At 43.6% G+C, this 15304-nt stretch overlaps 1 protein-coding gene across 1 annotated transcript; it reads right to left on the bottom strand.

Moving 5' to 3' along the window:
* Window positions 1-1564: 1564 nt before the first annotated feature.
* LOC311129988 (rho-related GTP-binding protein RhoE) lies at window positions 1565-10016 on the bottom strand. The gene is made up of 5 exons (XM_084162562.1): window positions 9671-10016; window positions 9307-9394; window positions 5071-5180; window positions 3996-4130; window positions 1565-3776 (listed from the first exon to the last, which is right to left on the bottom strand). Exons 1-5 carry the CDS (start codon window positions 9818-9820, stop codon window positions 3528-3530), a joined length of 732 nt encoding a protein of 243 aa, XP_084018688.1. The 5' UTR covers window positions 9821-10016; the 3' UTR covers window positions 1565-3527.
* Between the last annotated feature and the right edge of the window lie 5288 nt (window positions 10017-15304).

Here is a 15304-nt window from a genome sequence, read left to right on the forward strand (position 1 = left end):
GATCAATGGAACATGGAATTAAAATGTCAGAATTTAAATGTACATGAGAAGGATATCTTTCAATGACCACGAGCCAACAGGTAGGCTGCTACTTAATACTTTGAATGGAGTTGTTGTTATTGTGTAGGATGGGGGAAAGCGCAGCCTATGCAGCTTTGATTAGCCAACCCAGCTAGCTAGCTTAACTAGCTTCTCTTCTCATTTTGCTGCAGGCAAAACAGGTACTAAATTATGTAATCAGATTGAATGTTAAATAACCTAGCTTTGGCAGCTAGAAGTTAGTAACTAGTGCGAGTCGGCTTGGTTGCTGCTGGCTCTCTCTACCTCCTCACACCACTCAGCCAGACAGTCAAACACACAGCAGCCCCACCCCCCCAGCAGAACCCGTTCCAAAATGGGACCCTACCCCAATACATGCATTTTTTAAAGGGACATTTCAAAATTGTTCAACTTCATGATCTCCAGCACCACCCCAAAATCAACATATGTGAAAATGGCACATTAAAAAAGATAATAATGTGCATCGTGCAACGCACACCCACAGGATCAACGGAGCATCAATGTTTCCATCTCTGTGATCTGATGAGCAGGACAGCCACTGTTCTATCTCCTGCATGGTTCTGTAAAATGTCTGAATCACATTCAGTAGGCAGGTTTCCACAAAAGCAAAGTTGCAAAAAAATTAAAATAATCATTGCAACGTGTAATGGAAATGACAGATGAGTCATTTTCTAAAGATTGACATTTTTATTCGTTTGACGGGTTATATTTTAATTTTGTCGAACATTGTGAAAAATGGAAACTGTTTCACAAATAAATGATTGCCGAATACCTTAACTTTAAGGTATGAAAAGCATGTGATGTCATCATCTAAGCGCCACTCCATTTAATTATAAATGCCTACTGCTTGCAAAATAAATGTCCAACTATAAAAATTGCTTCTTTGCAGGAGGATGGATTTTCCTGACTTTGAAGAATGCGTCGCCTTGCTTTTCTGGTTGGCTGGCAACTTTCACCATCCAATTGTTTCAGATCTACAGGAGTGCAAGTTTCACCATGGCAAGGACTAGCCTAGGCAACCAATTTATTAGAATATGGAAAATAGTCAGTTAATGCATTCTATCCAGCCTGGCTTTCGCAGGCTACCCGAGACATGAAACGGGGGGGGGGGGGGTCGGCAATTTATTAATGTGCAATTTGCCTAAATGGGTAACGGAAACACTTCAACCACTACATTTGTATTCGACACTAGGTTTTGGAAACAAAATAATAATAATTTGAATGGAAACATAGCTACTTATTTACAATGTATCCCACACTGTAGGCCTACATCCAGTCTTGAAATAAGTCATTGCTAATGTTCCGATATAAAAATGGGAAACAAACTAGAAACCGAATAATCCATCATGGAGTACCTAACTAAACAGGATACATTTGCCTTATTTCCTCAACGTTGTTCATTGGCGAGTGAAAGCAGTCCTATGGAGTCAAACCTAATTGACACCTTCATAGGCAATCGTTTGAACATGGTGAGAAAGTGCAAGCTGGCCAAGTAGATGAGAGAACAATAATTTAATCAAAACAGCACTTTAGTCGGAAATAGAAATGTGGTTACCATGTCATGATGTTCACACAGATTATTAAATGTGCCAGAAGGATGAGATAATTCAATATTAATCAGATGTCTTAATTATCCCAAGCGACGCAATTATTTTACTGCAAGGAGCCTGAGGATACAGCAAGAAAAACAAAATGGGGTCTGATAAGATATCCAGGCAGAATCTGTGGTATTCCAAACAGTTTGACAAAGACATGTCAAGATGAAGTCTCAATCAAGACAGAAATGGACCTTGAACTGTACATTGAACTTTATTGTCAAAGGGAAAATATATAACTACAATAAATACTGTGGAAACAATCATACAGACGTTCAAATGGACTAAACATTCAAAAGAGGTTGATGTTCTACAGCTAACACTTTCTGACCTTTAATTTAAAAAATGTTTCATACAGAGAGTAGGCTACACCCGCTAGCTGATAATACTGCCTTGGTGGCACAATTCTCAAAGCAGTTCAGACTTCTCCAGTTATGAGAAATTGGAAAACCCCATAGTACTGTTGACAGAACAGAAGAATAAAACTGCAGTGGTTAGATTTAGAACTAGTTTACCAGCAGCTGCTTGGAGAGGGTGGAGGGAGCTATAGATACAGCGCCTGCAGGCTAGCTAAACTTAGCTACTCGACTTTGCCTACTGACCCAGTGAACTAGTCACAGCCCATTGCCAAACACTGATACTAGCTATGAGATATGCGTTTTAATGAAAGTAAGCTACGGATTGTGGTGCACCTGCACCAGAGATAAACAGTGTGAGTGATGTGTAGTCTGCACTAGTGCTACACATAAATCAATAAACAGCACTCCTTCAAACCAGCAAACATTGAAAACTAGACATTGGTCATCAGAATCCGTGCATTGCATAGCTGAGGACATCCTTGAAAAGAACTGTGCAATGATGGATTTCTGAGCTCAGTGACCTTCTCAGCACTGGCATCGTTAACCCCCTCCTGCATGTAAAGCTTGGCGTGGGTGGGCACCCCTACATTTTACGGAGGCACTGGCGTCGGGCTACAGACATACACAGCTGAGGAGCCAGGGAGTAGGATATGTCCTCAAACAGAGATAATGTAGCACATCCTTTCAAATCATTGGCTATGATCGTTATGCAGCCAATCGCAACAATCGTTGGCAACAACTGCTAATCTGTGAAAGATATCGCCACTCTGTCAAGCTTTTCTTTGGTTGTAAAATGAATGATAAAAACAGCTAAACAAGAGGAAGGCCGGCGATGAGGAGGATCGAAAACAGCGCTAGAAAATATGCAAAGTAGTAGAACACATTAAAAAGGCTTTCATATCTGTCGTAACAGTGTGCAACTGCTTATAACAAAAAAAACATACAAACGTCCCATTTCCATTTGGCAAACTCATCAAGGCAGTAACAAAAGAGAAAAGAGGTGGAAGAAACTCAAACATGGGCAATCTGAACCAGTGTTTTTCTGTCCTTTTTAACTGCTGTCTGTAAGTGCGAGACCCGGGGGCCAGTGCAAGAGATCCATTTCTCTTCGTAAACCATTTTACTGTAGCAGTACACAGCAGCGGTCTCTCGCATCTGAACAACAATCTTCTCACTCAGTGGTGAATCCACCACCGTACACATTTCTCTTTTCACATTTTCTTTGAGGACAAAAGTAAAGACCTGACACCGTTAGCTCATTTCCTGTCCAGATCCCGGACCAAAAAAAGCACATGTAATTTCCGCGGGTGAAGAAATGTTGAGAATAAGTCAGCACCTCTTTCTTGTGGTTTAGTTTGTTGACCTTTAAAAATACACCAAAGCAGGGCAGCTAGATGTAGGTTGGTACGGTTTGGGAGATCCAAAACTGGGGGGGAGGGGGCCTCTATGCACAGTCCTCATCACCTGCCTGCTCCTCCCACAGTCCACGGTCAGTCTCCCTAGTCTAGGGCGATCACATGACTGTACAGCTCTTGGCCTTGTCTTTGCGCAGGTCTGTCGTGACAGCGGTGAGTTCGGGCCTACTGGGCATGTGCGAGATCCTCTTGGTGCTCCTGGAGGACTTGTTGCGTTTGACGTTCTTGTTACCCTTGTTGACGCAGGCCAGCGTTGCCACATGGAAGAGGTCTCTGACGCTGTTCTCAGACTGCAGGGACGAACACTCAATGTAGGGAGCACTGATCTGCTTGGCCATGTTAGAGCCCTGAGAGAGAGGGAGAGTGAGTGAGTGAGCGTGGAACACAAATTGAAATATGCCATTTAGCAGACTTAAAAAATAGCTGTAAACACAGATGCCACACTTATTTATTAATTAATAGTGCCAAGTGAAAGAGGGCACACAATACTAGTCCAATAACAATTAAACTAATTGCGTCCTAGTAAGTGAGTGTCAAAGTATGCGCAAAATGCATGTAGCGCCTACCTGATCGTATGACACGGGTGTCTGTCTGTGATTGGACAGTTCCACCAGTGTGGTGAGGTCTGTGCGGAGATCTGACTTGCATCCCACCAGCAGGATCTTGGTGTTGGGACAGAACTCCTGGATCTCTCCTCTCCACTATACAGAGGAAAGAGAGAAATCAGCAACACTTCTTGTACAAAAGGTGTGCTTTTACAGGATTGGCTAATATTCAGTGTCAGACAACCTAACAAGAGTTTTGCGTGGATAACTCTTGACTTTTTGTTATGCGCACAGATCAAGTTATGATCTGGCCTTCTGAGAGTAAGACGTGTGCATAAAGGGCTATATTGATGGACACTGGAGCTTCTCAACAAGTCAACCACCCACACACCCTCATGCGGTCATTGTCGAAAACAAAAAAAGGTTGCTCTGACAGCGCCAGCTCTGTGTCGCAGAACTTCAGTAATGGAAAACATCCTCTTCCACTTTCCCAGGCTTATTCAGTGCCTTGAACAACTTCCTCATGTTTCCCCTCACAACAATGCCCAGTCTGATCAGAGTTGTTCAAGACACAGGACCACACGCCTCTCAGCTGGCGCAATACTGAGCGTTGGTGACATCACAGGTCAAAGGACACTGAGACCCACAATAGCCGTGTCTGGGATCTGGGAGACCATGTGTGAACAAGGCCGGTTGGACTACTACTGAGCCTCACGTGAGTTTGTTTTCACATTCCTCCCAGTCACCTCTCTCAATGGTATAACCCTAGTTCTAGTCCCCTTTCATTGGTACAACCCTAGTGGACCCCTAGCATTGGTACAACCCTAGTGGACCCCTAGCATTGGTACAACCCTAGTGGACCCCTAGCATTGGTACAGGCCTAGTTCTAGTCCCCTCATTGGTAAAGCCCGGTAAAGTTTGAGCACTTTGGTTTTTGAAAAGCCACTTGAGCCAGTAACATAAAGAAGCCTTTCAGAGAGGGTCAAGGGGGCCGAGTGAAAATGCTAGTGGGACAGGCCACTTCCTACTATAATTCAGGGGCAAATCAGAGGAAGCTTACAACCTACAGGACATACACAAGCCCCGAAACACGCACCTTCTTCAGTACGCTGTCCAGGGTCTCTGGTCTGCTGATGTCAAAGCAGATGAGGACTGCATCAGAGTCCGGGTAGGAGAGAGGTCGCACGTTGTCATAGTACGGTGAACCTGCAAACACAAGCGTAAGAGCCAGGTCAATATATGCAAAATAGGTTAAATTAATACACACCATCAAGAACATCACATCTCCTCAGCTCTGCACTGTAACTGTGCTAAAAACTCAAATGTATTCAGTTACAGACATAGATTTTATACAGCACGTGTTAGAATGACCCAGGGAAAGCAAACTTCCTGCCTGACACCATGTCACTGTAGGCTACTGTGCGAGTCAGCACCTAGGGACATCCATAAATTAGTAACAGCTCGTGTAATCATTTCATCTGCCCCGTGGGGCTATCTCCCATGCTCGCTCTCCATGCTCGGAGCTCTGGCGTCCATTCATACCCAGCCTAGAGCCCACAGTCAGAATTAGGACAGGAGACCTCTTCTAAATGGAGCAGATATGGGGGGGGGGGGGTTCACTGATTACTCTAGCTATTCAGAGCTTCAGCTAAGAAACTAATTAGTCACTCCCGTCCCTGGTCACTGCTGTACAGTACATAAAAGATCCCGCCAGTTATCCCCCACGACATAATAGGGGGACTGGGCAACTGATTAGGAGCAGGCTGGATTGAGGCGATCTAAATGTGGCGTGCTACATTTTTTTGCATGTCTTTGAAACATCTTTCCACATGCATTTTTCATTTCCTCAATTCTACTGCACGGTGCATGCTAATATAACAATGCCCGGAGGAGTCACCAACAAAGTCAGGTAAGGACACCAGGCAAATTAAAGACTACTTTTATGACTTCATATCCAGTAGAGGTATGCCACAAGATGCATGAGATTCCACAAACTGAATTTGGAAAAGCACCAAGTGTAGTTACAACCTCATTAAAAGCACAACAATACATTTACAGTCTGATGACTGGCAGTGGAACATATGAGCTTACAGATGTGGAATGCTATGCCAGGAACATTTGTTTATTTTCTCCAGATTACAAGCATGTCTGGGAGATCCTTTGAGAACGCCAAACAGAAGAGTTGCGCGTGCCCCCCCCCCCCCGCTACAGCATACAAACAAACCCCTAACTGGTCTGTTAGGACCACCCTGGTTGGTCTGGCCAAGCTGATAACTCGTGGCCCTTCCCTGGCCTTTACCCTTCTGAACTATGGGACTGCTCATCGATCAGCTAAAGAATGAAGATAAGAATGTTTAACGGTATTGAATAGATTCATCAAAAGTATATAAATGTAGACTGATTGTTAAAATGTACTATGAAGAAACAGACAAACCATAGTCACTTTGGGGACACTGATAATACAGGAGCACAGGAAAAGGACGAAGGTTGATAGCACTGCAGACAGCTCATTAGCCCCATTTCAGTGCAGCCCTGAGGCTTGTTCAGTCCCCTGATTCAGACGGCCACATACCCATCTCCTCCTTCCCCATCCCTGTATGATGGAGGACATGTTTCTACACACCGAGAGGGGTCTCCAGGGACCTCTAAAACACTGAGGTGACTGTGTCCCTGACCGGTGACATGGAGTCATCTTTCACTGTGGGAAAACCTCAACGCAAGCATCACTCTGCTTATGCATGTATGGCTATGTCGGACTTGATGTGGAGTTACTAGGGCTATCGGCTTCTCAAATAGCCATGGTGTAAGCACATAAAATGGGGATGTACTGTTACTGTACAATGGCATTTATACATCTACACCCTGTTCTTGGCTTCTGCATGGAACTGCCTGGTTCTACATATCCAAACAAATCACCTACTGGTACATTCACTCAGCTTAACAGTCGGGTTTGAAACTAGTGCATTCGGAAAGTATTCAGACCACTCAACTTTTTCCACAGTTTGTTACGTTACAGCCTTATTCTAAAAATGATTAGAAAAACTGCATTTTTTTTTTTTTATCCATCAAATCTACACACAATACCCCATATTGACAAAGCAAAAACAGGTTTAGAAATGTTTGCAAATTTATACAAAATAAACGGAAAGTATTTAGACCCTTTACTCAGTACTTTGTTGCAGCAATTACAGCCTAGATTCTTCTTGGGTATGACGCTACAAGCTTTGCACACCTGTATTTGGAGAGTTTCTCCCATTCTTCTCTGCAGATCCTCTCAAGCTCTGTCAGGTTGGATGGGGAGCGTTTGCGGCACAGTTATTTTCAGGATCTCTCCAGAGATGTTCGATTGGGTTCAAGACCGGGCTCTGGCTAGGCCAATTAAGGACATTCAGAGACTTACCCCGAAGCCACTCCTGCGTTGTCTTGTCTGTGTGCTTAAGGTCGTTGTCCTGTTGTAAGGTGAACCTTCGCCCCAGACTGAGATCCTGAGAGCTCTGGAGCAGGTTTTCATCAAGGATCTCTATATTTTGCCTCAATCCTGACTAGTCTCCCAGTCCCTGCCGTTGAAAAACATCCTCACAGCATGATGCTGCCACCACCATGCTTCACCGTAGGGATGGTGCCAGGTTTCCTCCAGACGTGACGCTTGGCATTCAGGCCAGAGTTCAACCTTGTTTCTCATGGTCTGAGAGTCTTTAGGTGCCTTTTGGCAAACTCCAAGCGGGCGGTCATGTTACTTTTACTGAGGAGTGACTTCCATCTGGCCACTGCCATAAAGGCCTGATTGGTGGAGTGCTGCAGAGATGGTAGTCCTTCTGGAAGGTTCTCCCATCTCCACAGAGGAACTCTAGAGCTCTGTCAGAGTGACCATCGAGTTCTCATAGCAAAGGGTCTGAATTATTATGTAAATAATGTATGTTTATTTTTAATACATTTGCAAAAGTTTCTGAAAACCTGTTTTTGCTGTCATTATGGGGTATTGTATGATTTATTCTTTTTTAATCCATTTTAGAATAAGGCTGTAACGTAACAAAATGTGGAAAACGTCAAGGGGTCTGAATACTTTCCGAAGGCACTGTACTTCAGATATAAAACGTGAGGAGGTTTTGCTCAAAATAAAGGCAGAGTTTTGAAAACGAGCTTTAAAAAAAAAAACTCAATGTTGAACAATTGTGTCTTTGGAAGTAGAAAAAAAAAACGGCCTTTTGTGAATGGCATGCAAGATATGCAGCTCAAATTCTCTCAACCCAGATACAAGAGCTCTGCCAGTGCTACCATAGCAGAGGGAAGCCCAGCCACAGTCATGGGGCTGAACTACAAAAACAATGAAGTAACAATAAAGATCATGAAAGAAGATCCTTAAAAAAACCGGAAGACAGACCAGTCTTACAAACAAGCGGTCCTTTGTCTCATTAGACTAGAGATGTCAAGAAGCTCCAAACAAGTGACAGCAATGACCAAATGCTTTGTCTCCTAGACTACTACACCCTACCTAAACACCAGATCAACAGCCCCTCGCCTGCCCCCCAGGCACTCATTATCTGACCTGCTCCTCTAAGAGGTAAGTGACCAGCCTGAGGGGCATCTACATGAAACAGGCGTGGATGTCAGTGGGAGGGCTAATGAGTCATCTTTAAATGAGCCTCTAATCAAAACCCCAAACACCACTGCATTAAGACAATAAAGATGGACCCAGTCAGCAAGTGGTGCCCCGCTTTCGTCCTGTATGCAGGAATTGTTTGTACCAATAACAGGTAACGTAAGCAATGTGTCAGCATTTATTTGGGAGCCGAGTGATTAAGCGGAGTTGGGCTGTTGCTATCACCAATCAGGCCTTTTTTATAAATTATATGCTTTTCAAAACGCAGAAGATAGATAATTCGTTTAATTTGCAGATGATGCAAATGTATTTTGTGTGTTTGTTTTCTTAGCTGGTGCCTCCACTGAGTGCCAAATGGCGGCATCTGTTTTTACGCAGCTCTGAGCCAAGAGGCGTGGATATGGACACTGCACATTCAAGACAAATCCTCGCGCTACAGCGGTCCATCCCAACATTCCAGAGATGCGTCACTGAGTTCCATCTCTGGATATTATCTCCACTCACTGGGCTTGTTTAATGTATTGATGACCCGTCAAATTAAGGTTTCAGGCAGAGAGCAGTCTGATTTCCCACAAGTTTCTAAATGTTGACTGTAATTCGAACGCTCACATTTCACTGTGCGAATCCAAATTCCACAGTCGGACTCGTTCCCTGAGGCACAGTCATGTCTAAGAAATTCTATTGAGATTTGAAATAAAACACATTAAGATATTATAATGCAAAGTTTCTCACCTGAAGTGTCCCAAAGACTGAGTTCTATTCTTTGCGTGTCGATTTCGAAACTGGCTGTGTAGTTCTCAAACACCGTTGGGCCATAATTCTATAAAATAAAGAATTGACAATGCATCATTGTCGATCACACACACAATTATCCAACAATGCTGTGATGAGTTGTACCCACAAAAACATTCTCCATCGCAATTTGATACATAACTCTGCAAGCAGATCATTTGAATTATGGAAAACTTGCATGTGCTTAAAAGCGCACGCGAAAGTTCACAATATCCTTTTCCAACACTTCCTCGGGTAACGCCTTGCAAACAGCACAAGCGCGCACGTTTTTTTTTATTTACCCAAACGACATCCAACAACATACCTCTGGAAAGCAATCTTTCGCAAAGACGTGAAGTAGAGCAGTTTTTCCACACTGACTGTCGCCAACGACGACAATTTTACACTTTACGCTCTGGTTAGGATCCATCCCGGATTTCGGTGAAAGCTTTTGACTGGATCCTGTATCCTTCATTGACTTTTAAAATGTCTGTAGATTGCCAACTTCAAATAGAAAAGCTCCGCACAGAAATCAGATCCCCCATAACAATTGCTCCTATCCTGTGATATTGTTTAGCTTCATTCACACGGTCCTCGGTGCACCTATAAACTACTGTGGCTAATGCTCAGCGATGCGCACGGGGGTTTATATATGGGTTTATATATGGGCCGGTGAACCAATCGCTTTCCCCGGTAATTTGGTGAAGCAGTAGTCCGCCCCTTTCTCCCTCGTGGAGGCAATCAACATTACCACGAGGACAGCGCCCTCTATTTCTAGGTATTTCAGGATCTCAGAGGAGCTGAAAAGAGAGACATATTCAGAGATGAAAAGAAGCCAGCAAATGTATTTTCCTGATAGTACAAAAAAAGTCATTATCATTGCGGTTTAATAAATGGGACACCTCAAGATGAAGGTATTCATAAAGTTACCTAACTAAACGAAGCAGGCATATGTATGGAGAGAGGCTCTTGAAAACAAAACCGCAACGTAAAAAAAAAAACTTCTGGTAGGTCTGCTTCAGTTTCTGCATCTGGTAACAACAGGCTAAACCCACCTGTTGTGTCTCCAACCCACCCAGAAAACAGAGATTAATTCAATTAACTTTGAGATGAAGGACACTGGAGTGGTTCAAGATTAAGAGGGAGGGAAATGACATTTGTTTTGGATTAAGTAGGCCCGCCTATTCATCAGGGATAAGATGGGTGATGAAGGTAATTCGATAATGGAACAACTTTGAATGCAGTGTATGAATGAAAGGATACATTAAATAACATTTGGGAAAAATGTGCTGGTCCCATTATTTCACAATGTCTTTCTCCAGAAGTAGGCTACAACAGAGAATTCATCATCTTTCTGTGAGCCAGTCACTGAAATATCACTGAACTTGTCTAAAAAAGAATTTTGTCTGATTAAACTACTGACAGCTACATTATTCTACTGACAGCTACATTATTGAGGAAACATGTACGTTCTATGCCTGTGATATGTGGTTGTCCCACCTAGCTATCTTAAGATGAAAGCACTAACTGTAAGTCGCTCCGGATAAGAGCATCTGCTAAATGACTAAAATGTCAAATGTAAACAACCACAACAACTCGTAGGTCTACTCTGTTAAATAACCTTTCCTGGGACTGTGTGTGCATAGAGGAGATGAATATGAATGATGACAGAGCCCATAGGCAACATCTGCTGTCTCTCACCTATCTCACCAGGTCAGTCAGTGTGTTCCACTGTAGCATAGTGGAGGAAACCACGTCGCACACACACACAGACTCTCTGAGCAGCACTTACAGTGAGATATGAGGAGTTCCCTTGACTTTGCCCTGCAGCTGTTTGTCATAGTAAACACATAATGAGGCCCTAAATAAGGGAGAGGGTCCTGCTTTGCGTGAAGGAAAGCACTTCATTCTGCGGCATCGCCCCGGGGCCTGGGGCCCCAAAATTTAGCCCCTCCCTCCCCACCTCTCGCCATTCAAATGAGCCACTAATGGTGTCGACTGCTGCTAACGATGTTCACCATGCGGTGTCACATACTGTCATTTCCTGAATATGCTAATTGTTGTCAACAGGGGATATAAATATGAAGAAATATTAGTGTGTGTGATTGGATGCTGAGAGCTGGGAACATTCACCTCCACCAAATCACTGATGAACATGAACTGATCAAACTACTGTGCAAAAAAAACTGTGAGAAAAGGAGAAATATGATAAATGTTACTGCAATGCAACTCATAGTTTGACGCTATTGGTTTTCATTGGCGGGAAGCAGTGCAAGTCAATCTGAATTATAAACTGGGTGATTCGAGCCCTGAATGCTGATTGGCTGACAGCCATGGTATATCAGACCGTATACCACATGTATGACAAAACCTTTATTTTTACTGCTCTAATTACGTTGGTAACCAGTTTATAATAGCAATAAGGCAACTCGGGGGTTTGTGGTATATGGCCAATATACCACGGCTAAGTGCTGTATCCAGGCACGCCTTGTTTGCGTCGTGCATAATAACATCCCTTAGCCGTGGTATATTGGTCATATACCACACCCCCTCAGGCCTTATTGCTTAACTATAGTGTGACAGAAGGCTAGAGATAAGAAACAAAAGTGATATATTGTGAGCTCATCTCCCATGACAGAGAGCTCACAACAGTTCAAAGTTATATGTATTGGGTCCTGGCAGTGTGCAGTGGCATCCCCCCGCTAGAAACAGGCATCACATGGACAAGGTGTGACAGACAGATGCTGTCATCATCGGTTCCCCTTTGTCTCAGTGTAGAGGAGAAGAATGACTAAACATTTAGAAATGCTGCTTTTTTCATTTCCCCAACCTTCTCAAGTTACAGTTTGAAATTGTGTTATAATATTAAATTGGCTTTATGTTTTTGCTCACAGACTGAGGAAGGTTGAGTTGAGCTTCTTCAAATCGCTCTTTAAGCTACTGTCCAACATTAAATGAACCACCTCAGGGAAAACAAACCCTATATTCCCCTAATCCAGATCTATGGTTGTGTTGTTAAACCACATTCACTTGGTAGCCTGTTATTTTCACACCTCATATGCTTTCTCAATTACACTCCATGTGTTGGAACTAGCTTAAATGGCTGTTGCCGCAGGGTCTACTTCTGTAGGCTGCTAGTCAGACACTAGCCAGCTACTGGTCAGCCTCCACAGAGACCCACTGGTGGGCTGCAGACCAGCCTAGGGTCCTGGTGGGCTGCAGACCAGCCTAGGGTCCTGGTGGGGCTGTCACAGCCATGGATCAATTGACCGCAGATTAGAATCTGGGTGTCTGCAGGCACTGTGCGAGTGTGCAAACACACAGAGAGAGAGAGAGAGAGAGAGAGAGCAAGAGAGAGAGACTCCTCCGAGATTGTGTGGGGGAGGAGTAGTAAGAAGAGAGGGAGAAAGAGAGGGAGAGAGAAAGAAAGACAAACAAAGCCACGAAGGGAAGGAGGAAGAGCAAGTGAGAGGATGAACAGATAATGTGGAGGGAGGGCAGGAGGGTAGCAGCATATGATGAACAGATAAAGTGGAGGGCAGGAGGGTAGCAGCATATGATGAACAGATAAAGTGGAGGGCAGGAGGGTAGCAGCATATGATGAACAGATAAAGTGGAGGGCAGGAGGGTAGCAGCATATTATGAACAGATAAAGTGGAGGGCAGGAGGGTAGCAGCATATGATGAACAGATAAAGTGGAGGGCAGGAGGGTAGCAGCATATGATGAACAGATAAAGTGGAGGGCAGGAGGGTAGCAGCATATGATGAACAGATAAAGTGGAGGGCAGGAGGGTAGCAGCATATGATGAACAGATAAAGTGGAGGGCAGGAGGGTAGCAGAATATGATGAACAGATAAAGTGGAGGGCAGGAGGGTAGCAGCATATGATGAACAGATAAAGTGGAGGGAGGGCAGGAGGGTAGCAGCATATGATGAACAGATAAAGTGGAGGGCAGGAGGGTAGCAGAATATGATGAACAGATAAAGTGGAGGGCAGGAGGGTAGCAGCATATAATGAACAGATAAAGTGGAGGGCAGGAGGGTAGCAGCATATGATGAACAGATAAAGTGGAGGGCAGGAGGGTAGCAGAATATGATGAACAGATAAAGTGGAGGGCAGGAGGGTAGCAGAATATGATGAACAGATAAAGTGGAGGGAGGGCAGGAGGGTAGCAGAATATGATTAGTGTAAAACTGTGTGTGTGTGTTTGTGTTGTGTCGGTATGCGTGTGTGTGTACATATATAGTGTATGTGAATGCTGGTAGTGTATGTGAATGTGTGTGGGTTTAGTGTCAGTGTAGTGTGTGATGAGTGTATATTTGATTGGTCACCCAGGCTGTGAAGTCCAGTAGGCCTTTCATGTCAGATGCATGTTAGCAACGCACGCACGAACAAAGACACACACACACAGACAAAACTCACACACAGACAAAACACACACACACACACACAGACAAAACACACACAAAACACACAGACAAAACACACACACACACACACACACGAACACACAAAATTGGTTTCTTTGTTTAACAGCAGTCTGTCATCCTGAGATGGATCTATTTGGTGAGGTAATTCCTGTGTAATTCCTCCTTATGTGTCGGCCGCTCTGACTCACTCTTCCTGGAATGTGTGGCCGTTATGGCTAACAGATCAGCAGGGTAGGGAACTCCTCTATAGAACTGTCCAATATCAACAATGATGGTGTGATTTTACTTATTAGGGTGTGTTTGCTTGAGTTCATTGAATTACTAACAGATTGAATTACTAACAGCATGACACATAATCAGTGGCGGAACCTGAAGTACATTTCAACTGCATGTACAGGACTGTATAGCCTTTGTTAAAAGGAAACAGGTTTTTGAAAAACCAAGTAATATAGGCATGGTGTGTACAGACCGAGCATATGCAATTCAAATGTGATCTGAACATGTTTCTATGGGTGACCATGGACCAGTCTAACAATGCAGCGCAACCAGTCTGTATTACAGAGATGTGGAATTTCCTGTACTCAGTAGTAACCACGACGATGTCTGTTGATCTCATGTTCTAGAGCTCGCTCTGGGAGAGGTGAGCAATGGAACACTCAACTGTTGTTTCCTTCCCATTCTTCTAAAGAAGCTCTTGCTGTTCTGGAAGCTTCTATTCCTTCCTCTTCTCTCACTGTAACCTACCTCACTTCAAAGCCCTAGTGCCAAATTGAGGCAGAATTAGTGCTAGATTTTCCCAGTGCTCTGGTAAAGGTAACTCGATAAAGGCAGAACAGAAGAATAGTCTATGTTGTGTGGCCTGACATCTGGGCCTCGTGATCATGTCAGCCTAGTCTTGTTGGGTAACACAACTTGAACCCTTGATCATCAGAGCTACGTAAAACTATCATGATAATGACATGGCAGATGTCATAAACGGCTATGGCTGTTTTATGTAGCCCAAGTGACAGAGGGGTCAAGTAGAGTAAGTTGTTGTTGTGTACAATGCATAGTGACTGTTGATAAGGAGCCACTTGCTGTAGAACAGGATGTGTCTGGAAGTGACCAAGGTTATTGGTTATTATTATGTTTTTTCTGCGATGGAAAATCAAAATGGTGATTCTTGGGATAGGTTTGATATTGATGGCATAGTTTGGTTGGGTATTTAATAGGGTGAGGTTATGGAAGTGGAGGTTGATGACATAAATCCTCACTTTTTCATTAAGGTAAAATGAAAAGTAATGAATCCGTTGGCATATTCATTCTGATCTATGGATTAGCAGTGGTATTTTCAAAGGACTTTCACTCAATATTTTCATACGCGAAAATGTTCAGAGGTTGGAAAAATCAATGGGATTTGTGGAGTGATAAAGTCAAACCCCTCAGAGGCTGAACTGTGTGGAGGCAAGGTCATAAGCCTTGATATCCTACTCACACAGCCTTATGAGTGATTTATACCACGTATGATTAGCCCAACTGTGCCAAATAT

Source organism: Coregonus lavaretus (assembly GCF_964263955.1).
Source record: "Coregonus lavaretus genome assembly, chromosome: 5".
Lineage (NCBI taxonomy): Eukaryota > Metazoa > Chordata > Actinopteri > Salmoniformes > Salmonidae > Coregonus > Coregonus lavaretus.

Bases quoted from the DNA above. Each gene is read 5' to 3' on its own strand.
- LOC311129988 (XM_084162562.1), bottom strand. From the start codon at position 9,820: ATGAAGGATACAGGATCCAGTCAAAAGCTTTCACCGAAATCCGGGATG. The intron at 4,131-5,070 runs GTGCGTGTTTCG...TCCTCTGTATAG, and splicing joins TGGACAGCGTACTGAAGAAG to TGGAGAGGAGAGATCCAGGA. The intron at 3,777-3,995 runs GTAGGCGCTACA...CCTCTCTCTCAG, and splicing joins CACCCGTGTCATACGATCAG to GGCTCTAACATGGCCAAGCA.